We start from the raw sequence: 26,337 nt of genomic DNA on the forward strand, positions 1-26,337 counted from the left end.
AATTACACAGACTAAAACTTGAGTAGAAAAGCTCATACAGGGCAGCTACATTTGCTTGCATCTGTCCCCCCCCCCAAAAAAACATTAACGATAGATCATGTCCCGTTTGAAAATAACAGATGCAATTCTTCCAGGTGGCACAAAAGTGACCGACTCCCGTGAATATTCCTCATCAATTTGATCGCAAGTGGTGTCTCGGGTGTGTCCCCTCTCATCTGAGCAGGTTTCATATATATAATATAATATATATATGGGGGTGGGGGGGGGGGACATCTATAAAAGGTTTGCTTATCTTACAATCGGTGCCTCCGGAGAGCGCTTTTGCCACCCGGAAGTATGAAAAGAGGTGTTCCTCAGGGACCAGGTACATTGGGGGAATTCTGTATTTCACACACGGCGGTGACAACACACGCTACACGGATATGGTCCTGAACACGTTGAATCCCGACAGCGCCGTGGAGATCATCACGCCGGGAATCTGCGGGTGCCAGTGGATCTCCTTGATCTCCGACTGGCCCTGGTGTAGAAAGAGCAGCTGCGGGGGCAGGGCTTTCATGCCCTCCAGCCGGGCGCCGGCGTCGCACGACTCCACCGACAGATCCCACTGGCTGACCACGTCATCCGCCCCGGACGCGGCGAACACGCTCGAGTCGGCCGGGTTCCACTCCACCGAGGTGATGGGGGCGCAGTGCTGCTTGAAGTTGGCCACGGGCCGCCCCGTCTGATGAGCAAGAAGATTCAAGTTTCCGTTGGGGAAAATGGATTGCTTTCTAGAATTCTAAACACGATGACTATTTGTCACAGCCAAAAGCAGGGGTGTCCAAACTTTTTGCCAAGGGGGCCAGATTTTATGTGGTAAAATGTCGGGGGGCCGACCTTGGCTGACATTCTTTACATTGAACAACAATATGGTTCAACAAATTTTAGTAAGCCAGTCTGTTTCACATTTCCATTTTTATTTTAATTTCAACAATCTTAAGAATTTCTTTTGGTTCATTTGAAACAGGAATTTGAAATATGACATATCAGTCAATATAAACACGGAGTGATGTCTTGTTAACTCGTGAGTGATGCCCTCTAGTGTCTAAATGCTGTTACTCATTTAGTGAATGCTATTACTCATTTAGCCACTAGAGGGAAGCAGTACTCTATGAAACATCACTCACCAGTCTACGAGACCTCAGTCAATGCAACACGTGTTCCATTGCGCCCAACCTGCGGGCCAGATGGCACTGACTTTATGACAGGGGCCGAGGGCCGGATGAAATTCGACCGCAGGCCGGATTTGGCCCGTGGGCCGGACTTTGGACATGCCTGGCCAAAAGCGTTACCTTGAACTGCCGAAGGTCCCACACTTTGAGAAGCCCGTCGTCCCCTCCCGAGAGGAGGAACGGTTCCGATCGGTTCCAGCTGATGACATTGATGTCCGACTCGTGGGCTTGGTCGGCTGACAGCATGGAGTTTGGCGGGGCTCTAATATCCCAAACACGGATGGACTGATCCACTGAGCATGACGCAAAAACCTGCAACGGACAACAACAATTGAACTCGGGTCTTTCCAGAAGTCGGCCATTTGTAATAAGTTGCACATTTCTCAGTTTAGTGGGGTAAAAAAAAAAAAAAAAGTACCGTCGCTTCAGTGGGCGACCACTGCAGGTCCTCGACAGACTTGCTGTGCGAGCTGAAAGGCCGCTGGTCGACCCGCCAGGAGGCTCCGCCCTCCTGAGGCTCCCACACGTGGATGTTCTTCTTGCTGTCGCCGCTGATGAGACGACCTGCGAGTGCATTCACAAAATGAAGAGAAAGTGACAGCTCCTAAATTGATCAATTCAAAAGTCGTGGGGGGGGGGGTGGGGGGAGAGAAAAAATTTGGAAGTCAAGATGTCAAGTGTTAGCAGCAAAGTGAAAAGTTCTTACCAGGAACCATGGGCGACCAATCAATGGCAAAGCCTTCCGTCATGTGACCCGAGAAGCTGAAGAGCGCCGCGGCTTCCTTCTGCCGCTGCGTGAACGTCGCCATGGCCGCAGAACTGTGGACGGCCTCCAGTTGAGGCCGCAGATCAAATATTTCCACCTGGCCCTTCTCGGACCAGACGGCGGCCAGCGACTGGTCTCCACGCCGGGTCACCTGATAGCAAAACCAAAGGGGGAGAAAAAAAATGGAACTTCCTGCCGCAGGAAATCTTCCAATTAGGATAAAGAGCCAACATACTCGAACTCTGTTGATGCCTCCAAAATGAGGCATCATGGCCAGCTCCAACTGCGGCTTTTTACTTTCATCCTCCTCGTCCTCCTCCTCGTCACTTTCTTCATCGCTGCTTTCATCCTCTTGCTCCTTTTCTTTCTCCGTCCCGTGAAGATTGTGCATGCGCATGACCAGAAGTCTGCAGGGGGAAGTCAAAAACATGGCCTGATTATTTCCCCCCTCCTCTTTCTGCCGTTGCGGATGCTCTTTGAGCGGTGTAGAGCCAAAAAAAAAAAAAAACGGATGACAAGAACAATAAACGAGAGCCCAGCGGCTCCCTTGCTGACATGATTTACTCAGACAGCCGGTGGAATGAAGCCATCATTCAAATGAGTTATTGTTTCCATCTGGGCTTCTGCCGCTTTTCCAACTCTTGTCGGCGGCGAAAAGTGAAAACTTGCGGATATGAAGCAAACCGCAAGCCGCCACTTGGAGATGAAATATGGAGAGCCGCATCAATCGAGATTCATTGGCCAAACTCCGATCCTCCACGTCGGAGATTAGATACATCGGAAGTGTATCTCGGCAGCTGTTGTTTTTAATACTACTCGAGGGGGCTTGTGTTTGACCCCTGGTGCATACCAAGATTCGCTGATTTCAGAGTTTTTCACACAATTAGACCATTTACCATTTAGGAAGGACCATTTTATGTACCTCTAAGGACTATTGTGGACCCAAACAACAACACCATAAAACATCTTAATTGTTTCAATACTTTGTAGTCGTAGAAAGCAGCAAGTGTGGCGTCCGAACCAGATACTTTAGCGAAAATGGAGGCATTATTCATGAAATAATTTCAAACAGCAACACGCAGAGCGACTTGCCCGTTTGCCCGTCGCGTGCAAGAGAGCTCGCCAAGCGAGTTTCGGCCTGTTTGTGTCGTGCGCATGAGGCAACACCAACCTGTTGGCCATGGCGGTGTCAGCCTGTGTGCCCGCACACAGCAACATGGACAGAGGGAACTCTTTCCTGCCGTCTCCATCAGTGTCTGTCAAGACGTCGAAGCTCAAACATGGCGCGCCTGGCTCGTATTGGATGGAAAATTGGAGAATTACGTTTTTGTAGAAATCGAAGTGGACAGAAAAAATGCAGGAATTACAAAATATTCACTCAGAGTGCAATATTGTTTCTAATTGCACAAATATTATGTTATGCTAACATGTTGCAAAATAGCAAATCAAATGGGGGGGGGGGGGGGTCAGAAAGCAAATGTCATGCAGGACCTTCGATTGTAATTCAGCCAAAAATGTCGAAGGACGTAAATATGTTTGGTTGGAATATTCAGTGCAGAAATCTGGAATTCAGAAAAAGTGGAAACATGGGGAGTGTGAGAAATAGTAACATGTCCCGACTGAGCAGAATAGTTTAAAGTCTTTTTGAATTTTATCATGCAAATTGTAAAACTTTGAAAACACATGAGAATTTGGGTCATGTGAAACCTCCCCTTTTCCAATACATTTCACATTTTACTTATTATTGAAAAGCACAGAACTACAGAAGAATGTTAAATTTACAAACCATCTGAATTTACCGTTTCGTTTTTTTAATGGAAAACGTGGAATTGTGACAAAAATTTGAATTTTGAAGGATGTGCTAAATAAATGCTTCCCAGATGTTGTGAATGAGCTGAATGTTTTTAACCAGAATGAAAACGAAAAAAAAAAGATGGAATAATAGTGGCAATAGTTCGCAATTGGGTTTTAATCGACCACATTTCCTGGTTCAATTGCAATTGGCATAAAAAGACTCCTCTTTATCATGCTATTTACATTTGGACATAAAACTGCCAAATTATTGATGGACGTGGCCACTGAGGTGAGACTGTCATCAACAAAGAGACTCGAAGAGTCACTGAAAGGCATAGTGGACATCCTTCAAAACATTCTGGTCTGGATCTAAGCTCTTGTTGGAGGGAAGCAATTACCGAGTCAATGAACAGCGTCACCTGACAGTAGAATATCCCAAATTTTTCGAGTGTACTGTAACCAACATTCGCGTTCTTCTTCGCACACAAAAACGAATTTATTATTCCAACACTAGACAACATTCCCTTGGAGTTTTCTTGTCTCCCACTCGCCTGTTTGACACTCGTGGTACATGCGGTAGGCAGACTGGTCCATCTGCAGCTCCTCTCCTGGTTTAAGCGGCTCTATTCCGGGCACGTAAACTTTTGTGTCGCCGTCTACGTCCGCTCCTTCGTCCTCCTCCATGTCGACTCCCTCATCGTCGTCGCTGGCGGCCTCGTCCTGCTCCTGCGCCTCCATGCCGTCCGCTTTCTCGGCAAACGTGTCTTCGTTCGAGGCGGACATGTTGGCGATGAAGAAGAAGACGAAGAAGAAGAAGAAGAAGAAGAAGAAGACGTAGAAAAAGACGAAGAAGAAGACGCACTTCTGGTCACGTGCGTTAAGCCCCTCCTCCTACCCTTCCTACGTTTCCCCCCTCCTTCCTGGTTTCACTCCCACCTAATTGTCTCCCACTCCTCATTTACGGGAACTCAGCTGGTCCCGAAGTACACGAATGACTGGCGGTAATAAACTAAAAAAAGAGACTGGCGGTCATAAAGATGGTTATTTATGTCCCGTCCGAAAATGTCAAATATCACTTACACTTTCTTGTAAGGGACATTAATAATTCTGACGTGCTAGCGAATGTACTCATGGAGACGCAGAGATACGTTTGTGCATGTTTTGTTTTGTGTTTTTTTCCCCCCAAAACATTTATCAACTCTCGAATCATTTGATTTATTTGCGGAGCAGATTTTCTCAACGATGACGTCATTCAATGAGAAATTTTCTAATTTTGAGGAGTAGTCTATGGAGGTTGATCCCAGGAATTTGAAGTAGGAGTTTATTAAACAATAAAAATACGACAATATAATGATTGTACTTGTGTCTTCTTTTTTTTATATCATCAACTGTTTTTATTTCTTAAATTCACAGCCTGTTTAGCAGCACATCATTTTCTTGTCTAACAACATTTTCAGATGGGGTCATTTGAAACACAAATATACATGATACTGTAATGTTTTTTGAGAACTTTAAAATCAAAATGAGAATAATAGCTTGTTAGAAATTTCGGAGTGTCTCTAGCTCATCGGTAGGTGTCAAACTCAGGTCCTGGAGGGCCGCTGTCCTGCATGCTTTCCAAGTGTCCCTGTTGCAACGCACCTGATCCAAGATAGAATCAAGCTTGCCTCTATCTCCGACTACCGGTGAGTGCGTCCAGCCCAGCAGAGCTTTACAGGATGTCTTGGCAGTTAATTCTCAATTTTGCTATTTAATCCTTTTTTGTTGTCGCAAAATGCAAGTTTTGCCTCGCCAACACCAATGCGAAAACGCTTATTTCGAGCCATGTTTGTCATGGACATCAATTATACATGTATTTTTGCTGTTTACCGTCCATTGTTTTATGAATGAAATATAAAAGTAATGCTTCAAAAACAAACAAACAAAAAAAAATGATAAAAAGATCAAATCTTCGCAATGCCTCCCGGCCAATGAAAAACGGCCCCCGGGCCAGACTTTAAACAACACCAAGAGTCCCTCCCTCAGCACTTTAGTTTCCCCGCGCTAAATTGATTACATTTAGTCTGATGTTTTAATTAGTCTGACCCGTCCTTGGCCAAAAACCAAAACAAATCAATGCACTGTTAGCTCCCACAGTGTCCACGGCAACATGCCTTTTGCATTGTAAGGCTTGCGAAACAACAAGGAGGGGTTTTGTCAGGACCAGGGTGCACATTTCACGTGTGGGTGTATACAAGCAGGGGCAAGTACTCGCGTTTAAAATGCAGCTGCAAGTTCCTTTCACGTGAATATCCCGACGCTCACACAAAAGTCTCATCCACAACACATTCCTCTCTGGGTTGTGATTTTTTTTTTTGGCAGATTTATTTCTCTTTCCCAATGTTAGAGAAAAAAAAAGAGCCGTGAAGCTATTTTTATCTCGGAAGGACTTTTTTTTCAGCATGGAAAGACGTGGACTTTGTGTCCTGGAAGCTTGCATGTCAAATAATTAACAAACCTTTTTAATTTGGGAAAACGGTAAACAAATAAACCAAATGAAACACTGGCACAGGGCAGGACACCGTAACTCCGACCACATTCTGGCTCTGTCATTCTCCTGCAGCCCTGTTTACTCAAAGACAGAACAATGAACAAGGGGAGGACAGTGGAGTCCAATGTCCCAGAACGGGTTCCGCAAAGAAAATTAGCTGCATTCAAATTATTTGACAAATAGGCTTCAAAAGACAGCTGTCATGGAGTACGTTATTCATATGGAACAATAACAACATCGGTACTATGGCTTAAGCCTTAAGGGGTTAGTTTGTTCCATGATCCTCCTTGTAACTAAATGTACTCTTTGTAATGAATTGAAATGGCCGCCACAATTGTTTTCGTTCCATTATCTTTTGGAAGTAGCACTGAATTGTATAACATACAGTAAATATGAAAAAAAAATAAGAAAGGAATGTAAAACAAAAAACGGTTTCATAAAGTGTTAACTTGCAGACAATGTTGAATTCTTGTGTCGGTCCACGAGTGCCTTCAAGGGGCGTGGCCTTGTGACATCAGGATCTGGAGCCGGGTTGGCCGGTTGCCATTTTGGATTCATTTGACTGTTTTGCCGTGTTCAGTAATTGGGGGAAAATGCACCGTTTTTGTTGTTGTTGTTTTTTCGCTTCGTTTGAACTTGGTGGGGTATCCGAAGCTCGCTCGTACCCAAAGTTCGGCTTGCAACACAAAAGGAAAAAAATTTCAACCATTCGCTTCGTTTGAACTTGGTGGGGTATCCGAAGCTCGCTCGTACCCAAAGTTCGGCTTGCAACACAAAAGGAAAAAAATTTCAACCAAGCGACAGTGAAGGCAGCACTGTATATTTAAGTTGTATTTTGGCTTTTTTTTTGTAGGCCCGAGACTACTTGACAGAATCAAATTCCAAACCGAAAAATACAGAATGGATCAAATATTTTTTTTCAGTAGAATACGACCATGACAAAAATCAGTCGACAAGTTTGCAAACAGCAAGAAGCCAAAGCCACAAGATCCGCTAATAATTTAAGATACAAGTAAATTATTTACGAGCTCAGTAACGGAATGAATGATATGCGTATCCAGTCAAGTCAACCGCGTTAATATTCAAGGGGTTGTCCACGGTTTGCCATTGTACTTTGACACACCTCGTTCCTGAAAAAATAAAAATAAAAATCACTGCACAAACATATCTCAATGGCTTTAATTCACATTTTTATACAAAAGTAAAAGTCCGTAGACGTCATATCTTACAGTTATGAAAACAATCAATGTAAACAAATGTGACAGAGTCCACATCAGACACACGCGAAGGCTTAGTGTGCATCGGCTTGTTAGCCAAAAGCTACCACTTGTTAGCCAAAAGCTTAGCTAGCTGGACTTTGTCCTACCTAGGCAGGCGACTACTGCACTATGCTGTACTGAAGCTGTGTTCATACCACTGGAGAACGTTCAAGGAAGAAACGCTAACAGAACCACCGGCATACATTTACAACCTAAATTTCTCCCATGAAATAGTCTGACGTCATTGCTAACATACGTCTATGTAGCGTATGTGTATGTTGGATTGTTTTGTCCAATCAGATTTCAGCGTCGGCATGTTGCCATGTCAATCTATTCAGAATCAGTAGTGCTGGCCCATGAAATGTTGCCTTTTCCATCCTCCGTTTGGTTGGTAGTCGCAAAACTTGTCACAGCCAACTTAGACTAGCGAAACGTGTCTGTAGCAATCTGTACACATGAATACATTGGATAATCAGCATTGTTGGTGAATATGATGTATTTTATTGCATTCTTCTTTTTTTGGGGGGGCATCTCTCGGATAAATACTGACTCTGAACAGAACTCAACTTGCAATTTGATATAGTACTGACAGCTTCTACGATGTGTGACTTGAAGTTGCGGTATTAAGCGGTGGATTAAAATAAGACCCCACTGAATGACCAGGTACCAAATCCAAAGCCCGCTTCTGGTTTAAAAGTTTTTTTTTGCGCTATCAGGGCAGTGAACGTAACATAAAAATAACAATAAAAATAATTTGGACGTTAAAAAAAATGCAACCTGCGCATGTCACTTCATATGATAACACCAGCATACTGCCTCACAACACACCACAAATAGAAAGGAAACAATCATTCAGTGCCAGGAAATGTCTTGCTTTTTGTGTGCATCGTTGGCTTCAAAAAAAAAAAAAAGATCCTTTTAGGTTCCTATGGCAACAACCACTGGTAGAGTCTGAACAGGAGGAGGCTCCACGCAGAGGCGGGATGCACGGAGAGGGAGGCAGGGCCGCGGCTGGACGAGGCCCGGGTCAAGTCTCTCATCCGGGCCAGCTCGGCCTCCTCCATGTTGCTGCTGATGGCCCGGGTGGTCAGGAGTCGGATCCTGGACGGACTGTCCTCCTTCTTCTCGGCCGCGGGAGGCAGCGTAGGGGGCTCGCAGACTTCCATGGAGGGCGAGCATCCGACCTCCAGCCACTGGGTGAACAACTCCGAGGTGAGCTTGAGGAGCTCCTCGGGAGAGGAGAAGAGCGGGGAAAACTGGGACGGATCCATCTCCTCCCGCAACCTCTACAGCAGACAAATAACAGCAGACGGGGAGGCATTGCTGAGTGGCCGGTGGTCTAGTATTGTACTTCTTTCATTTTTATTTATTAATGTATTTATTTTGCAGGCTCGAGCAAGGCATTATCATACGCAGTTGCGCACAGCAACAAATTATTTTAGCGTGAGAAAAAAATTGGTGACTTGAAATTTCCCAGAGGCAAAAGCTGAAAAGGAGTCGCCATTTTATATGACAATACAAAAAGTTACACTTTGCCCCGTGTGCAAAGATGAATGAATTTGCTCTCGGATCATTTTTGAAATGTAAAAAAAAAAAACAAGTGACTTGAAACTTCACCAACGCGCGGACTGCAATTTAAATAATTTCAAGTCAATGTGGAGAAGGTAATCTGAAAAGTAGCAGTACGCGATATATTACAAATTTATAATTATTAATTAATTAAGTATTAATAAACGATTAAAATACAAATCCCCCGTCTTGAAATTTCCAAATAGCAAAGGATTTACAAATGTATATGGTGACACATTTTGCGGTGTGTTAAATTATTTGCGAAGCCCAACTCATAATCCACGGAAATAAACCGATAAAATTTCTCTGCCTTGAAATTTCACAAAATGCCCAATATTGAGGCAGCCATACGAAAAGCCGCATCAAGAAATAAATGCACCTCTCCGTCTTGAAATGCCAGTTTTCACATTTGTTGCTTTCCATCTTTCATTTCGTTTTATTAGTCGTACCGTAGCGTTTTTGTCCGACAGCAAGTGTTCTTAACCAATCCCTTAAGGCAGGCATGTCCAAAGTCCGGCCCGCGGGCCAAATGCGGCCCGCGGTCGAATTTCATCCGGCCCTCGGCCCCCGTCATAAAATCAGTGCCGCCTGGCCCGCAGGTTGGGCGCAATGGAACACGTGTTGCATTGACTGAGGTCTCGTAGACTGGTGAGTGATGTTTCATAGAGTACTGCTTCCCTCTAGTGGCTAAATGAGTAATAGCATTCACTAAATGAGTAATAGCATTTAGACACTAGAGGGCATCACTCACGAGTTAACAAGACATCACTCCGTGTTTAGATTGACTGATATGTCATATTTCAAATTCCTGTTTCAAATGAACCAAAAGAAATTCTTAAGATTGTTGAAATTAAAATAAAAATGGAAATGTGAAACAGACTGGCTTACTAAAATTTGTTGAACAATATTGTTGTTCAATGTAAAGAATGTCAGCCAAGGTCGGCCCCCCGACATTTTACCACATAAAATCTAGCCCCCTTGGCAAAAAGTTTGGACACCCTTGCCTTAAGGCCTTTCAAAAAAACAACCCCCACCTCGGTGTTTTTATTCTTTCTGATGATGATATCCAGTGTCTGCTTCAGGTCAAAGATCAAAGAGTGATTAAGATGCTCATCCCAGAGGTTTCTCAAAAGTACATTCCAGGATTCGAGGAGAACGATTGCGGCGGGGAACACGCAACACTGCGGGGGGACAAATGGCACCACAACAAATTTAGTGTTTGGTGGGCAAAAAAAAACACGCGTGGAAATGCTCAATTTCAGTCGGCGTCTGGTTAACGGCGAACGGGACTCACCGGATCCGTGTCACACAACATGCTTTTGGCGTAGTGGTGCAACACATAATAATCTTTGGGGAAGACGGTGCGCTGAAAAGAGAGAAAAAAAAGAAAGTTGACAAATGGGACGCTGGCGCTCGGGTGGAGTTGTTGTTGTTGTTATTTTCAGGAGGCTTTGTCATGCGCTTACATCACCGGGTTGCAGCTGATCAATTGTTCCGCTTTGTCGGCATTACATCATTTATTTTGCGCAAACATTTGTTTCCCCCCATCGGAGCACTTTTTTTTTTTTTTAAAGTGCTCGAAAGGCTTTACTAGCCTTCCATGCATGTTTTTGGAAAGCAAAATACCCGGAGAAAACCCACGCAGGCATGGGGGAGAATACGAGCACTTTTTTTTTTTTTTAGTGCTCGAAAGGCTTTACTAGCCTTCCATGCATGTTTTTGGAAAGCAAAATACCCGGAGAAAACCCACGCAGGCATGGGGGAGAATACGAGCACTTTTTTTTTTTTTAGTGCTCGAAAGGCTTTACTAGCCTTCCATGCATGTTTTTGGAAAGCAAAATACCCGGAGAAAACCCACGCAGGCATGGGGGAGAATACGAGCACTTTTTTTTTTTTTTAGTGCTCGAAAGGCTTTACTAGCCTTCCATGCATGTTTTTGGAAAGCAAAATACCCGGAGAAAACCCACGCAGGCATGGGGGAGAATACGAGCACTTTTTTTTTTAAGTGCTCGAAAGGCTTTACTAGCCTTCCATGCATGTTTTTGGAAAGCAAAATACCCGGAGAAAACCCACACAGGCATGGGGGAGAATACGAGCACTTTTTTTTTTTAAGTGCTCGAAAGGCTTTACTAGCCTTCCATGCATGTGTTTGGAAAGCAAAATACCCGGAGAAAACCCACGCAGGCATGGGGGAGAATACGAGCACTTTTTTTTTTTTTTAAGTGCTCGAAAGGCTTTACTAGCCTTCCATGCATGTTTTTGGAAAGCAAAATACCCGGAGAAAACCCACGCAGGCATGGGGGAGAATACGAGCACTTTTTTTTTTTTTTAAGTGCTCGAAAGGCTTTACTAGCCTTCCATGCATGTTTTTGGAAAGCAAAATACCCGGAGAAAACCCACGCAGGCATGGGGGAGAATACGAGCACTTTTTTTTTTTTTAGTGCTCGAAAGGCTTTACTAGCCTTCCATGCATGTTTTTGGAAAGCAAAATACCCGGAGAAAACCCACGCAGGCATGGGGGAGAATACGAGCACTTTTTTTTTTTTTAGTGCTCGAAAGGCTTTACTAGCCTTCCATGCATGTTTTTGGAAAGCAAAATACCCGGAGAAAACCCACGCAGGCATGGGGGAGAATACGAGCACTTTTTTTTTTAAGTGCTCGAAAGGCTTTACTAGCCTTCCATGCATGTTTTTGGAAAGCAAAATACCCGGAGAAAACCCACACAGGCATGGGGGAGAATACGAGCACTTTTTTTTTTTAAGTGCTCGAAAGGCTTTACTAGCCTTCCATGCATGTGTTTGGAAAGCAAAATACCCGGAGAAAACCCACGCAGGCATGGGGGAGAATACGAGCACTTTTTTTTTTTTTTAAGTGCTCGAAAGGCTTTACTAGCCTTCCATGCATGTTTTTGGAAAGCAAAATACCCGGAGAAAACCCACGCAGGCATGGGGGAGAATACGAGCACTTTTTTTTTTTAAGTGCTCGAAAGGCTTTACTAGCCTTCCATGCATGTTTTTGGAAAGCAAAATACCCGGAGAAAACCCACGCAGGCATGGGGGAGAATACGAGCACTTTTTTTTTTAAAGTGCTTGAAAGGCTTTACTAGCCTTCCATGCATGTGTTTGGAAAGCAAAATACCCAGAGAAAACCCACGCAGGCATGGGGGAGAATACGAGCACTTTTTTTTTTAGTGCTCGAAAGGCTTTACTAGCCTTCCATGCATGTTTTTGGAAAGCAAAATACCCGGAGAAAACCCACGCAGGCATGGGGGAGAATACGAGCACTTTTTAAAAAAAAATTTAAGTGCTCGAAAGGCTTTACTAGCCTTCCATGCATGTGTTTGGAAAGCAAAATACCCGGAGAAAACCCACGCAGGCATGGGGGAGAATACGCAAAATCCACCATCGCAAAGCCGGGAATCGAACCCTGCACCTGTGCACTGTGAGGCTGACGTGCTAACCCGTCGACAATTCAAATCATTGCATTCTTGAATGATGTCACAGCACATATCCGAGACACTCGATAGAAATCGTTTTGACCTTGCTGTTGATTTGTCGTTTCGAACTCGGGTAGTTTGGTTGCGCCGTAACCAGCATGACAAATGTGACACCCGTGCCTTATGCAATGCCTTAGACTTACAAATCCGGTGGGGTTTGCGTCGATAGCCGTCTTCACGTTCTTCACCACTTCCCAGTCACATCCACCACATTGGACAGTCAAGAGTGATAGCAAGAGCAAAACTGGAAGTGAACACATGAAAAACAGACTCGCATCACTGTCTGGAAACTTTTTGTGGTTTCGCACCTTTTTTAAGCGGAATAACCAGAGGTGGCAAAACCACTCACACGCTGTCTTTTCTCATCTTTTTTTTAAAGATTACACAAGTACATAGATAATTTCTCTTTCTTTTTGTGTGTTTTTAGTTTACATCGTGTTATTACCCGTGGAGATTTTTATTTTTTCACCTTGCACCACAATTGGGCAAAAAAATGACTGACAACATGATATAATATGGAACTCCTGCACGATCACAAAAGGTTGTGTGCATGGAAGAAGCGTGTAGTCATAAGCACAGGAAAGCGCAATCGTTTCTTGACTTAACTAAAACATTTTTTGAATGCTTCATACTGTATACATATATATATACAGTATATATATATAAATACATACATACATTATCTATACATATACATGGCGGCCCGGTAGTCCAGTGGTTAGCACGTCGACTTCACAGTGCAGAGGTGCCGGGTTCGATTCCAGCTCCGGCCTCCCTGTGTGGAGTTTGCATGTTCTCCCCGGTCCTGCGTGGGTTTTCTCCGGGTGCTCCGGTTTCCTTCCACATTCCAAAAACATGCATGGCAGGCTGATCGGACGCTCTAAATTGTCCCGAGGTGTGAGTGTGGGCGTGCATGGTTGTTTGTCTCTGTGTGCCCTGTGATTGGCTGGCAACCAATTCGGGGTGTCCCCCGTCTACTACCCGAATAAAGCTGGGATAGGCTCCATCACCCCCCGCGACCCTAGTGAGGATCAAGCGGTTCGGAAGATTATATATATATACAGCCATTCATATATTCCGTCCGCTTTCACCTCACGAGGCTCATAGGTGGCGGGCTGGAGCCTATCCCAGCTGTATTCGGGTAGTAGACGGAAGACACCCCGAATTGGTTGCCAGCCAATCGCAGGGCACCCATAGAGAAACAACCATTTGCGTTCACAATCACACCTAGGGACAATTTTGAATGTCCCATTAGACCTGCCATGCATGTTTTTGGAATGTGGGAGGAAGCCGGAGTACCCGAAGAAAACCCACGCAGGCCCGGGGGGGGGAGAACATGCAAAGTTTACACAGGGAGAGACACAGAGCCAGAATCAAACCCTGCACCTCTGCACTGTGAGATCGACGGGCTAGATGAGATTAGCTTTCAAAACCACTCGTTGCCTCCTTGCTAACTTTGCACCAATGTGAAAAACGTGAATCTTTCGTACACGATTTCGTAGAAAGTTGCGTCCGCACCGCATCGCTAGTCATAAACACGTAAACATGCTCACCTGGCAGTGACATCCTTTTATCTTTCAGAAAATGGACACTTCTCCATTTCTCTGGTTGACAGCAATCCTTCACATGAGTCTCCCCCGCCACCCCCCCACCCCCCACCCACAAAGAAGACAGACAGACAGACAGGCGGGCCTTTCTGTGTCAGTCAGTGAAAGGCAAAGTTTCCTCGTCGGTGCCTTGTGGCGGGGTCTTTGACACCGAGTGCGTTGTTGCGCGCCGCTGTCCCTCTTCCTTCCTCTTCAGCGTCCCACTGACATCGCCCAAAAAAAAAATTTAAGTAGTTCTCGCTCTGGTACTTTCCAGCTTGGGTCCTCTCACGCCATCCTTCTCTCTCACTTTGGATTTCCCCCTACTGCAGCCTTGTCAGAGCTTTTGTTTAAATCGCAGTTTCTGTCTTTCACTTTCTACCCCCCTGCCCACCCGCCCCCTTTTCCCCTGCTGACCTAAAAGCTTCCCCAGAGCAGCCTAATTTGAAACACCCCGCCCCCCCATGCCCGGCCTTTGGAAAGTGGCTAATGGATGAGGCAGTGGCCCTTCCTCTCTCCCCCTCTGCCGCCGCGTCTCGTCCGTCAGACGGCTCAAAGTGAAAGTGCTCCGGCGGGGCTCGTTCGTCTGCTCCCTTTAAGTGGCCGCCCCTCCCACCGCACACACGTTTTACCTCACCATTGACTGCCCCGGCCTCCTCCCCCTTGCTCCCCACATTCACTGACCCCCCCCCCCCCCACGCCCCCGCCCCCTCCTCCTACGAGGCTTAGTCATGCTGTTGGATCGTATGGTTTTCATTTGGACTCACCCCCCCGCCCCCTCCACCCCCACACAGCCGACTCCGACACCTCTAAACATTTCTCTCCCGGGGGGGGGGGCTGCATGTGCGCAACGTCCGCCTGCTTCATCATCCTCACATGATCCAAGGATGGAAATCGGGAGATTTCTCCAAGTGTTGCAACACAGCCCAAACTTGCAAGTCATCATGTGACTGCTATCCAGAATTACTCCTTCTTACCAACAACGAACCCCCCCCCCCCACTTTAACTCGGCTGCAACACACCTGATTCCCATGATCAGCTCATTTATTTAATTGAAAGATGTTTGTTGTTTTTTTTTCTCTTTCTTCTTTCTTCTTTCTACATACATTCTTGCTGCTGGAGGCTGTAAATTTCCCCAGTGTGGGACGAATAAAGGATATCTTATCTTATCTTATCTCATCTCATCTCATCTCATCTCATCTCATCTCATCTCATCTCATCTCATCTCATCTCATCTCATCTCATCTTATCTTATCTTATCTTATCAGCCAGCATTAGAAGGATCCTGATTATTCGTATCAGGTGTGTTGCTCCTGGGAGAGCTTGAAAACAGGCAGGACAGTGGCCCGCGAGGACCGACTTTGGACCCCCCTGATCGAAATCATGTGTGTAAAAAATATTCTGGCCCTTTGTTTAGTGGTGGATCCTCGCATGCATATTTGAAGGAGTAAATATGCATGTGATTAGCGGAACCAGCGCAAATGGCAACCCTGCTTCTAAATTTCCCCAGTGTGGGACGAATAAAGGATATCTTATCTTATCTTATCTTACTTATTGGACCTTGTTAAACAGAAACACATTCACGAACGCGTTCACTTTCACCGGTGACATACCATTTACACAGGTACACCCCCCCCCCCACCCCCCGTTCCGGCCCTCAAGTGTAATTTCAACAGCCGTATGTTTTGACTTATTTTTATTGGCAAAATGTGCACACTTCAGCATAGGTAGTAAAGCATTATTTTTATTTTTATTTAAAAAAAGGAGTCCAAGATGTGGTTCATTAAGATTACGGCTGCCAGGGGTCACCTAGCTAGAAATTCGTAACATGCAAACAATGTGCTCCCTCCAGGAGTCAAGTAGAACCCAGACAAAGTGTCTGCTTAAATCAATTTTGATTTGCAGTGTGCGCAAGGCCTTAAAAAAAGTGCATGGGAGCAGCATTTTTCGTATGGAGAGGTTCCACTGTACTAGTTTTCTTCTTTTTTGTGGTCAGGAGTCCGAGGGAGGGACTGAGGCAGTGAGACGGAGAAGGCTTCGTTTCACTCCTTCGGTCCCTTCTTTGCCACAAGAGGGCACAAATTGTGGAACAACAACATTCATTCATTCATTCATTCATCTTCCGAGCCGCTTGATCCTCACTAGGGTCGCGGGGGATGCTGGAGCCTATCCCAGGCGTCTCCGGGCAGTAGGCGGGGGACACCCTGAATCGGTTGCCAGCCAATCGCAGGGCACACAGAAACGAACAACCATTCGCCCTCACACTCACACCTAGGGACAATTTTTAGAGTGTTCAATCAACCTGCCATGCATGTTTTTGGAATGTGGGAGGAAACCGGAGCACCCGGAGAAAACCCACGCAGGCCCGGGGAGAACATGCAAACTCCACACAGGGAGGCCGGAGCTGGAATCGAACCCGGTCCCTCTGCACTGTGAAGCCCACGTGCTAACCACTGGAGTACCGGGCCGCCGGAACAACAACAACAACAACAAAAAAAACAATCACGGCCGGTTTGGAAAACTACGGAAGCCTATTGCTGCCCACGACCCTATCCTGTAAAAACGTGAAATATATCATGTCAAATCGAGAAAACTACAATGTAAAAACAGCCCAATTTTTATGTAAAAAAATTTACCTTCATGTAAAAAGCGTGAAAATTAACAAAATTAATAGAAGTTGGGGAGCCCTCCGCCAGGCAACTTGTTGACGTTTTTTTACCTTTCAACGTTTTTACGTGGTGTTTTTAGATCATAATTGTCACATTTTTAACATGATCGTTTTCACGTTTTACATAATAAATATCACGTTTTTAACTTGATAATTTCATAAGTGGCGGCCCGGTAGTCCAGTGGTTAGCACGTGGGCTTCACAGTGCAGAGGTACCGGGTTCGATTCCAGCTCCGGCCTCCCTGTGTGGAGTTTGCATGTTCTCCCCGGGCCTGCGTGGGTTTTCTCCGGGTGCTCTGGTTTCCTCCCACATTCCAAAAACATGCATGGCAGGCTGATTGAACACTCTAAATTGTCCCTAGGTGTGAGTGCGAATGGTTGTTCGTTTCTGTGTGCCCTGTGATTGGCTGGCATCCGATTCAGGGTGTCCCCCGCCTACTGCCTGGAGACAGCTGGGATAGGCTCCAGCACCCCCCGCGACCCTAGAGAGGATCAAGCGGTAAGGAAGATGAATGAATGAATGAATGAATTTCATAAGTTCAAACATTTTATTACCAAAGCAACGAACAAGCATAATAAATTAAAATGGACATATTTGTACAATTCCAATAGAAAAATACACAATTCTAATCTCAGGTGCACAAATTCTCATCACTTTGGGGGAAAAAACCAGGATGTCCCTTCATTCGATTCTTGTAAAGAGAAGCAAATGGCGACGACTGTGAAAGGATTCTTTGCTTTCACTTTCCTTTCTCCAGTACAATAACTTCATTGAGTCTTTCAGTCTTGTCGTCACTGGCCGGGGCTCCTCTCCCCTCCCCGGACGGCGCTCATCAGATGGCTCTTGTAGGTTTTGCTGAGTCCCGTCATCCAGAACTTGAGCAGCCTCACGTTGTCCTCCTCGCCGGGCCCCGTAGTGCCGAGCAGAGCCAGAACCTTCTGCGTGTCCTCCCTGCCTCGCCCGTCCACTTTGGAAAATTTGAAGAGCACTTTGACCTTGCTGTTAAGTGGGAGCGGGGAACACGTCGTTATGAGTTGAGGGCTGACAGAGACCAACCAGAGTCCAAAAGTAACTAGGCGGTATCTCACTTCATCCACTCCTCCTTCAAACAGAGCAGACAGTGGGACACCACGTCCACCGACAGATTCTCGTTGGACAGCGCCACCTCCAGTTTGTTGAGTAACGTCGGGCCTGGATGAGGAACACACACACACACACATTGTCGCATGGCAGTCTTTTGAATTTGAAAAAAATGCAACACGGTATGTGCTCACCTCTGTCTGTGGGTTGGGTGTTGGCACTGCTCATGTTGAATTGGTAAAGCGAGCAGATATTGTCGTCTGTCGGCGGGCTTGGGCAGCCTTTCTCTGAGCTGACGTCCACCAGCACTGAAAATTCTACAGGGAGCAAACGGGAGAAAGACGTTTCGTTCAACGTGCGGCAATGGCAGGCTGTGAATTTGGTGCCAGGGCCTTCAGTGGTGACTAAACAGACTTAATCCAACTCTTAATACCGCCAACTATGCCACGTATATCGTTTGGAGTAGTTGAGGAAAAAAAATGAAATAAAAGACATCATATTCACCAGAAATGGTGACTATCAAATGTACGAATGTGGACAGACTGCTCCAGACGGGATTTGCTGGTCAAAATTGGCTGTAATAAGTTTTTGCTCTGACCAACCAATCAGAGGACAGAAAAAAGCCAACATCATCAAGGCCCGCCTTACTGGCCTTGTGAGCACGAATTCTGATTGGCTAATGAAACACTCTCGTGACGAATATGGTTCAAGATACTTCGGCCCAAATCCACATTCACGTATTAGAAACTTTCATCCATTCATTCATCTTCCGAGCCGCTTGATCCTCACTAGGGTGGCGGGGGGTGCTGGAGCCTATCCCAGCTGTCTTCGGGCAGTAGGCGGGGGACACCCTGAATCGGTTGCCAGCCAATCGCAGGGCACACAGAAACGAACAACCATTCGCACTCGCACTCACACCTAGGGACAATTTAGAGTGTTCAATCAGCCTGCCACGCATGTTTTTGGAATGTGGGAGGAAACCGGAGCACCCGGAGAAAACCCACGCAAGCCCGGGGAGAACATGCAAACTCCACACAGGGAGGCCGGAGCAGGAATCGAACCCGGTACCTCTGCACTGTGAAGCCCATGTGCTAACCACTGGACTACCGGGCCGCCCTCATTTCATTTCGGTGGGTAAAATTTAAAGGGGCGTGGCCTTAAGCATCGGGAGCAGTTTTCCTGTGAGCGTAACGGCCGTGAGGTGTGGTCTACAGCAGGGGGCACGCGAGCGTTCTCCTTTTGTATTTGTACGTTTGGTTCAATAAACGGACGAAAGCGCGTCGGCAAAGGCGAGCGAGCGATTTTGTGAAAAGTGGGTGCAAAGAAGTGGATGCTTGGCGTCACTGTGACCTCATGCCCCCCCCCCCCCCCCAACGCCCTCCATTTGCACACCACTGCATCAAGAGACAATTATGGGACAAAAATGGGAGTCCTTTTAAAGCACTAATTACCTAATGACCAACAGGTGCGCAGCTGCAGGGGTGTGGAGGTGGACCCCTACAGCGCCACCTGTCGGTCCCAATCGTCGGCTTGATTTGCCCGGCGAAATATTTGAACGCTTTCCGATGGGAAAACTTTCAACCGACAAGACTATGAAATGAAGAGAGTAGAACGCTGGAAATAAAATAAAATATCCCGAAACACATTTAGATGTCAAATGTAGGCGAGGGGTTCACCTGACGAGATGACATGGGCCGGAATGGCCACATCTGGGCTCAGACCCAGGAAGTTGCATTTGTAGGCCTCTTCATAGTGAGCGCTGTACGGAATTGAACACACGCAGCCTACCGGCAGCAACGCCTGATGGGAGAGAGAGAGAGATTCGAGATTCTTAATAATCTCCACCGAAAGCTCCATGTACTCATATGCGAGAGTATTTGATATCACTAGTAGGGAGTAGCCGTCAACGACCGACGGCACATTTAATGTTCGTATGAGTAATTTAGGCTGCGAGTGTGTGACGCGTGATGTTTAAAATACCAATGTCCACTCTGGTGCTTGACTTCAAAATATAAATTGAAAAAAAAAAAGGAAAATCACTGTGAGATGATAACAGCTGCGTGCTCTGGCTTGTCCCTGGAAGAAGCACGTCAGGGACACAAGTCGAGGCAAGCAACACATCAGGGTGGGGAAGGGTAAGTCAAGAATAATCTTATAGCCACAGGCGGGAATTAGTAACAACGTTCATAACAAATGTTGTCTTGTGATCCGCCGCCAGTCATTATCTTCGGCCGTTCGTCGTAAGCTTTCATAAAATGGTCTGGCAAACCTCCTTGGCAACTGAAAAACAAATTTCAACGTTGGGATTTGAAAGTGAACCCTTTATAAAACATGTTTCTGATGTATTTGGGGTATAAATTAGGCGCCGCATATTCGGTCTGTCCGATTGAGGGTTAAAATAAAATGGCGGACTTTTTTTTTTTTTGGAACAAAAATCCAATTTTCCATTTTAACCTTTTTTTTCCCCCCTATTGCTGACATAAAAAAACGGATTATTTCAAACAAACTTGTTTGAAAAAAATGGCTGACTTTTTTTTTTTAACAAAAATCCAATTTTCCATTTTAACCTTTTTTTTCCCCTATTGCTGACATAAAAAAACGGATTATTTCAAACAAACTTGTTTGAAAAAAATGGCTGACTTTTTTTTTTTAACAAAAATCCAATTTTCCATTTTAACCTTTTTTTCCCCTATTGCTGACATAAAAAAACGGATTATTTCAAACAAACTTGTTTGAAAAAAATGGCTGACTTTTTTTTTAACAAAAATCAAATTTTCCATTTTAACCTTTTTTCCCCCCTATTGCTGACATTAAAAAACGGATTATTTCAAACAAACTTTGCTCACAACTCAATCACCTTCTGGGAATTGCTTTGTTTCTGATCTGATCCTGTCATGATTCGGTTTAGGACCAACAGGTGGCACTGTAGGGCTCTCCCTGCAGTTGCGCACCTGTTGGTCATTAGGTAATCAATTCTTTAAAAGGACTCCCATCTGTCGGGTCATTGATTGCTCTTTGCTACTGTCATGGTCGTTTGTTTGCTGTTCCTTCGCTGCTGTCAGGTTTGTTTCCGTCATGTTTTGGTCACGGCTCTGTTTTAGCTTCAGTTGCTATTTTTGTTTGCTACTTTGGACTATGATTGTTTTTGGATTTAGTTTTCTCTGTGTTTTATCAATACACTTCTTCCAGTACACCTTAATTAAAAACTGAATTACTTAATAATTCATTCATTCATTCATTCATCTTCCGAGCCGCTCGATCCTCACTCGGGTCGCGGGGGGTGCTGGAGTCTATCCCAGCCGTCTCCGGGCAGTAGGCGGGGGACACCCTGAATCGGTTGCCAGCCAATCGCAGGGCACACAGAAACGAACAACCATCCACGCTCACAGTCGCCCCCTAGGGACAATTTAGAGTGTTCAATCAGCCTGCCATGCATATTTTTGGAATGTGGGAGGAAACCGGAGCACCCGGAGAAAACCCACGCAGGCCCGGGGAGAACATGCCAACTCCACACAGTTGCCGGAGCTGGAATCGAACCCGGTACCTCTGCACTGTGAAGCCCACGTGCTAACCACTGGACTACCGGGCCGCCCTAATTACTTAATAACTTAATCTTAATTAAAAACTAAAATATTTGTATTGTCTACTAGATTTGACGCTCTGCTGACTCACAGCCATCTAAAAGTTGTGAATTTGGAATAAAAACATTGATGAAAGTAGTTAAAACAATTTGGATACAGATCGTTGTGTCTCAGAGTCACGTGCAAAAAAAAATAAAAAATAAAAATCTGATGAAATGTGATCATGACACCCCTCGTCGAAAGTTACCCCCCCCCCCCCCCAGCATCAGCTTCCAGGAAAATAATCAAAGCAATGACTTCCACTGTAGTCAGCGCGCACACTTAAGTACCTTAAGTACCGTGAAAGCAGACTGGATGAGCCTGGGCTCGGCGCCTCTCCAGATGACCTGATTTCCCATGAGCACATGCCACGCCACCTGCCGGAAGTCGGCGGGCCCGAGCGCCTGCGTGGACGACGCAAAGCAAGACCGTGACTCACAAAAAGCTCACGGCTCAGAGTCATGCGGGGCAGCGCTACGCAAACACAAACCGATTTGGGCTTTTCATCTTTTACCTGCCTCAAGTGCCTGAGTGAGCGAAACTTCGGACCGGGAGACTCGTCGTCGTGAGCCGCTTGGCTGTCTAATTGCTGCCCCTGGGGCTTGGAAATTCCCCCTTCGGCTCCTTCCCAGCAGCTCAGTTCCTCCTCTTGTTCTTGGGAGCAAGCGGATCAAATGCAAAGTGAGGACGTGTTATCACGACTGAGGGGATATTCTCCGGAAAAAGGTCACAAAGGTCAAGTGACTCAACACTTGTTATGGCAAGCCGGGTGAGCATTTCTTCACAATCCCACTACAGTCGAAAATAACGTTGATCCAATCCAATCCAAACGATACAATCTGGGTATTTGTAGGTGTCAAAACATGAACGTGTAACACAGGTGTCGACGTGTCAATTACAAATACGTGGATCTGAAGAAAAATTATGAATCTGATAAATCCGAGAGTGTTTCATTATTACTAAATCGTTACAGTAGTGGAGCGGCCCGGCAGTCCAGTGGTTAGCACGTCGGCTTCACAGTGCAGAGGTACCGGGTTCGATTCCAGCTCCGGCCTACCTGTGTGGAGTTTGCATGTTCTCCCCGGGCCTGCGTGGGTTTTCTCCGGGTACTCCGGTTTCCTCCCACATTCCAAAATCATGCGTGGCAGGCTGATTGAACACTCTAAATTGTCCCTAGGTGTGAGTGTGAGCGCGGATGGTTGTTCGTTTCTGTGTGCCCTGCGATTGGCTGGCAACCGATTCAGGGTGTCCCCCGCCTACTGCCCGAAGACGGCTGGAATAGGCTCCAGTACCCCCCGCGACCCTAGTGAGGATTAAGCGGTTCGGAAAATGAATGAATGAATGAATGAATAATAATAATAATTAAATGATCCATCCATCCATCCATCCATCATCTACCGCTTATCCGGGGCCGGGTCGCGGGGGCAACAGCTTTAGCAGGGAAGCCCAGACTTCCCTCTCCCTAGCTACTTCTTCCAGCTCTCCCCGGGGGATCCCGAGGCGTTCCCGGGCCAGCTGGGTGACATAGTCTCTCCAGCGTGTCCTGGGTCTTCCTCGGGGTCTCCTCCCGGTGGGACATGCCCGGAACACCTCACCAGGGAGGCGTTCAGGAGGCATGCGAATCAGATGCCCAAGCCACCTCATCTGGCTCCTCTCGATGTGGAGGAGAAGCGGCTCGACTCGGAGCCCCTCCCGGATGACCGAGCTTCTCACCTTATCTCTAAGGGAGAGCCCGGACACCCAGCGGAGAAAACTCATTTCGGCCGCTTGTATCCGGGGTGTCGACGTGTCAATTACAAATACGTGGATCTGAAGAAAAATGATGAATCTGATAAATCCGAGAGTGTTTCATTATTACTAATCGTTATCGTAGTGACGTAATCCTTGTCACGCGTCGCTCAGCAATGGACGGCAATTCCGCGCTGTACGTTCTGTTCCTAGGCGACGCGGATTTAATCGTTTATTGAAACTCACCCGGGTACAATTTACGCCAACCGACAATGCTGTTTTTTATTTTTTATTTTTTTGTTTGTTTCCTACTAGTGTGCAAATTGGTGCCTTTGAGTAGATGGACCTCAAACTACATCTGAAGGATACCGAACAAATGCTCAAGCAGGCGTGGTCATCGACCGTATTTCCGAAAAAAAAAAAAACTCGGAATCTCGATTGACGGCAAAACATATTGATTCCTGGACATTTGTCACCTGTCTGTCTCTCGATGAGCACAAGCGTGTCTTCGGTGGGGGCCCCTTCCAGCAGTTTTTCCGTCAGACGGCTACCGCAGGCCTTCAGCAGCCTGCGAAGAAAAATAACCACAAGTTTCAAGATGATTCACGGCTCAGCCGCGTGATGACATCACGGTGACGTGACGCCTCATTCTAAAAAAATGCTTCTTTCGGCCGGTTACGAAAACCACGAGCGCAATTGCGAGTCACTGAATGCGGACTTTCTGGAAGCGTGTGCGCTCAGCTCTTGACGAGAGATGATTTTGGTAACTCTTTCCTGAAATGGGAGGAACTCCTTTTGTATGAGGCCCGTTATCTGTGAACGTTCATGTTCCTTTTTTGGACATAGTTTCTTATTGACTAAAACAAAACTAGGGCGGCCCGGTAGTCCAGTGGTTAGCACGTGGGCTTCACAGGTACCGGGTTCGATTCCAGCTCCGGCCTCTCTGTGCGTAGTTTGCATGTTCTCCCCGGGCCTGCGTGGGTTTTCTCCGGGTGCTCCGGTTTCCTCCCACATTCCAAAAACATGCGTGGCTGGTTGATTGAACACTCTAAAAATTGTCCCTAGGTGTGAGTGTGAGTGCGAATGGTTGTTCGTTTCTGTGTGCCCTGCGATTGGCTGGCAACCGATTCAGGGTGTCCCCCGCCTACTGCCCGGAGACAGCTGGGATAGGCTCCAGCACCCCCCCGCGACCCTAGTGAGGATCAAGCGGTTAGGAAGATGAATGAATGAATAAAACAAAACTAAAAGGAAAAAATAAATAAAGCAAAAAAGAAAAGCTCTTTTGAAGGCCCTTTGAAGACAAATAGAAAATTGGACTGGGTTCAATTTCCTGTAGGCCGATAACATAAACTGATTTGGACAAACATCCCACATCCGTTCATTGGAAGCGGTGAAGCCGAGAGAAACGCCGTGTCAATAAATCCAGGCAAATTTCAAATTAGAACTGTCGTTTTTTTGTGGGTTTTTTTGTGGACGGACCAGCTGAAGGAGGAGTGCAGGCTGGCCCACAGATTGGGATGCTGCGTGAGAGACGTGAGGGAGCGGGCCGCGTTGCCGCTCCTCTGGTGCGGGAAAACCGCGGGGGAGAACACGCTGTTCATCCTCACCGCTCGCTGGGGGCAAACGCCTTGCTCGTTGTCAAACACCTGAAGGAGCAGCACAAATAACAAGGAGGTCATTCCGTCGTCCTTCGGATGACAACTTTCGCGGCCGATAACCCATCAGCGGAAAACGATATCAATCACTTGATTTGACCTTGAGGGCGGTGCTTTGCAGACTCTGTATGGTCAGTCGCAGGTGGCGTAGCAGAAAAGGCCAGGAGTTAATGAGGTAAATGCGGTCCATGGCCACCATGACTATGCTGTACCAGCGCTGGAAGCCTCTGGCGAGGCTATCCTTAATGAAGAACGTGTGTGAGAACACAAAACCGTGTTGCTCGTCACCAAAGAAAATCGGCCCTTCGCGCCCGGGGCACACCTGCGAAACAAAATGAACGCTTGAGGACAAACTGAGGTGAACGTTTAGGCGTAGGGGGTGCATGAGATGCGTGACTCACACACACACACACACAAGACGTACACATACGTCACCGGTTACCTCACAGCTGAGGCTGCGTACGCAAGCCTGGCGCACGACGCTGAAGAGCTGCGGCTCTCTGGGATGCTGGTGGCTCACAAAGCGAATGCCCGTCTCGTCGTCGACGCTCATGAAGCCTGGGTGGGACGCAGGGAGGGAGCGACAGCCCTGCGAAGCAACGGGGATGATAACATGACACAATCTCTGCAATGCAAGTGACTTATTTTTTATGTATAAACTGGTTATAAATGAATACTCTATTTAAACTTGTCATCGCAATCTCTTAACGTCACTCGGGGTTATGTTTACATCTCAAATGGATCTAGAATCTTTATTAATATTCGTCAGGCAGCTGACCTCACACATTTCTCCCCTTTGTGTGGCCGAACTGTTGGCCCTCATGGTGAGTCCTTCACCGTCCCGGTCAACATCTCTGTCCGCGGGCACTTCAACGCCTGCCAGGGAGGAAGGTGACGGGGACGGAGGGTGCAAAGCCTCGGTGCAGAACAGTGTACGCGGTCCATGGAGTTCGCAAAAATGACAGAGAGCCACCAGCGCGTTCATCTAAACGGAGAGGAAACATCAACACTGTTTCAGGACAATTCCATTGAAAATTAAAATGAGCATGGGTGCATGACAGGGTTGTTACCACAATATTGACAGCTTGCCTTACCGTCGAGAGAGGGAAGTTGACTTGAGCCAGCTTTATAAAAGTATATCAATTATTCGCCGTTTCCCCTAAATAGGTCGCATAAAAATTAACATTTTGCCCGGATCCAACCCAAAAATATGGGCTTATTGCCCGTAGCCGCACGAGCTTCTATTGTGTTTACCTCCGTGCTGTTTTGTAGCGCTAGCATGACGTCATATGAGTGACACAGAGTCACGCGCTCGAACTCGAAAACACGTGTTTGCGTTTTCCCCATTTTTTTCCCTTCGATTGTCACGAGTGC

General features: G+C 46.4%; 3 protein-coding genes and 2 long non-coding RNA genes across 7 annotated transcripts in view; 1 reads left to right on the forward strand and 4 right to left on the reverse strand.

The window, feature by feature from the left end:
• The window catches only part of grwd1 (glutamate-rich WD repeat containing 1), a 4,599-nt gene extending 2 nt beyond the window's left edge, over positions 1 to 4,597 (reverse strand). Inside the window, exons 1-7 of the mRNA XM_052065190.1 lie at positions 4,323 to 4,597; positions 3,149 to 3,266; positions 2,213 to 2,384; positions 1,918 to 2,128; positions 1,630 to 1,775; positions 1,332 to 1,523; positions 1 to 721 (exon numbers count right to left, since the gene is read on the reverse strand). The exon at positions 1 to 721 is cut by the window's left edge and continues 2 nt beyond it. Coding sequence (XP_051921150.1) covers positions 413 to 721; positions 1,332 to 1,523; positions 1,630 to 1,775; positions 1,918 to 2,128; positions 2,213 to 2,384; positions 3,149 to 3,266; positions 4,323 to 4,554 — 1,380 coding nt within the window. The 5' untranslated portion in view covers positions 4,555 to 4,597 and the 3' untranslated portion in view covers positions 1 to 412. The remainder of the gene's footprint in view (positions 722 to 1,331; positions 1,524 to 1,629; positions 1,776 to 1,917; positions 2,129 to 2,212; positions 2,385 to 3,148; positions 3,267 to 4,322) is intronic.
• A 3,488-nt stretch (positions 4,598 to 8,085) lies between these two features.
• On the reverse strand, positions 8,086 to 14,617 carry zgc:174888 (uncharacterized protein LOC558116 homolog). The gene is made up of 5 exons (XM_052065322.1): positions 14,179 to 14,617; positions 12,769 to 12,869; positions 10,424 to 10,495; positions 10,164 to 10,310; positions 8,086 to 8,846 (listed from the first exon to the last, which is right to left on the reverse strand). Exons 1-5 carry the CDS (start codon positions 14,189 to 14,191, stop codon positions 8,487 to 8,489), a joined length of 693 nt encoding a protein of 230 aa, XP_051921282.1. The 5' UTR covers positions 14,192 to 14,617; the 3' UTR covers positions 8,086 to 8,486.
• A 2,276-nt stretch (positions 14,618 to 16,893) lies between these two features.
• On the forward strand, positions 16,894 to 17,530 carry LOC127600701 (uncharacterized). The gene is made up of 2 exons (XR_007962404.1): positions 16,894 to 17,041; positions 17,418 to 17,530. It is a non-coding gene; the product is annotated as an uncharacterized LOC127600701 (long non-coding RNA).
• On the reverse strand, positions 17,407 to 26,330 carry flcn (folliculin). 3 transcript variants are annotated; one of them, XM_052065140.1, is made up of 12 exons: positions 26,058 to 26,330; positions 25,742 to 25,948; positions 25,406 to 25,552; positions 25,064 to 25,285; positions 24,788 to 24,954; positions 23,785 to 23,876; positions 22,095 to 22,234; positions 21,871 to 21,984; positions 19,637 to 19,760; positions 18,155 to 18,277; positions 17,969 to 18,071; positions 17,407 to 17,879 (listed from the first exon to the last, which is right to left on the reverse strand). In XM_052065140.1, exons 2-12 carry the CDS (start codon positions 25,946 to 25,948, stop codon positions 17,672 to 17,674), a joined length of 1,647 nt encoding a protein of 548 aa, XP_051921100.1. In that variant the 5' UTR covers positions 26,058 to 26,330; the 3' UTR covers positions 17,407 to 17,671. The 3 variants fall into 3 exon arrangements, with proteins under 3 accessions (XP_051921100.1, XP_051921099.1, XP_051921098.1); XM_052065139.1 differs by having other exon boundaries at positions 21,880 to 21,984; positions 25,394 to 25,552; XM_052065138.1 differs by having other exon boundaries at positions 25,394 to 25,552.
• On the reverse strand, positions 20,476 to 21,447 carry LOC127600706 (uncharacterized). Its single transcript, XR_007962409.1, has 2 exons — positions 20,747 to 21,447; positions 20,476 to 20,638 (listed from the first exon to the last, which is right to left on the reverse strand). It is a non-coding gene; the product is annotated as an uncharacterized LOC127600706 (long non-coding RNA).
• Positions 26,331 to 26,337: the final 7 nt, after the last annotated feature.

The sequence above is a fragment of the Hippocampus zosterae genome, chromosome 5, assembly GCF_025434085.1.
Source record: "Hippocampus zosterae strain Florida chromosome 5, ASM2543408v3, whole genome shotgun sequence".
In the NCBI taxonomy this organism is placed as follows: domain Eukaryota; kingdom Metazoa; phylum Chordata; class Actinopteri; order Syngnathiformes; family Syngnathidae; genus Hippocampus; species Hippocampus zosterae.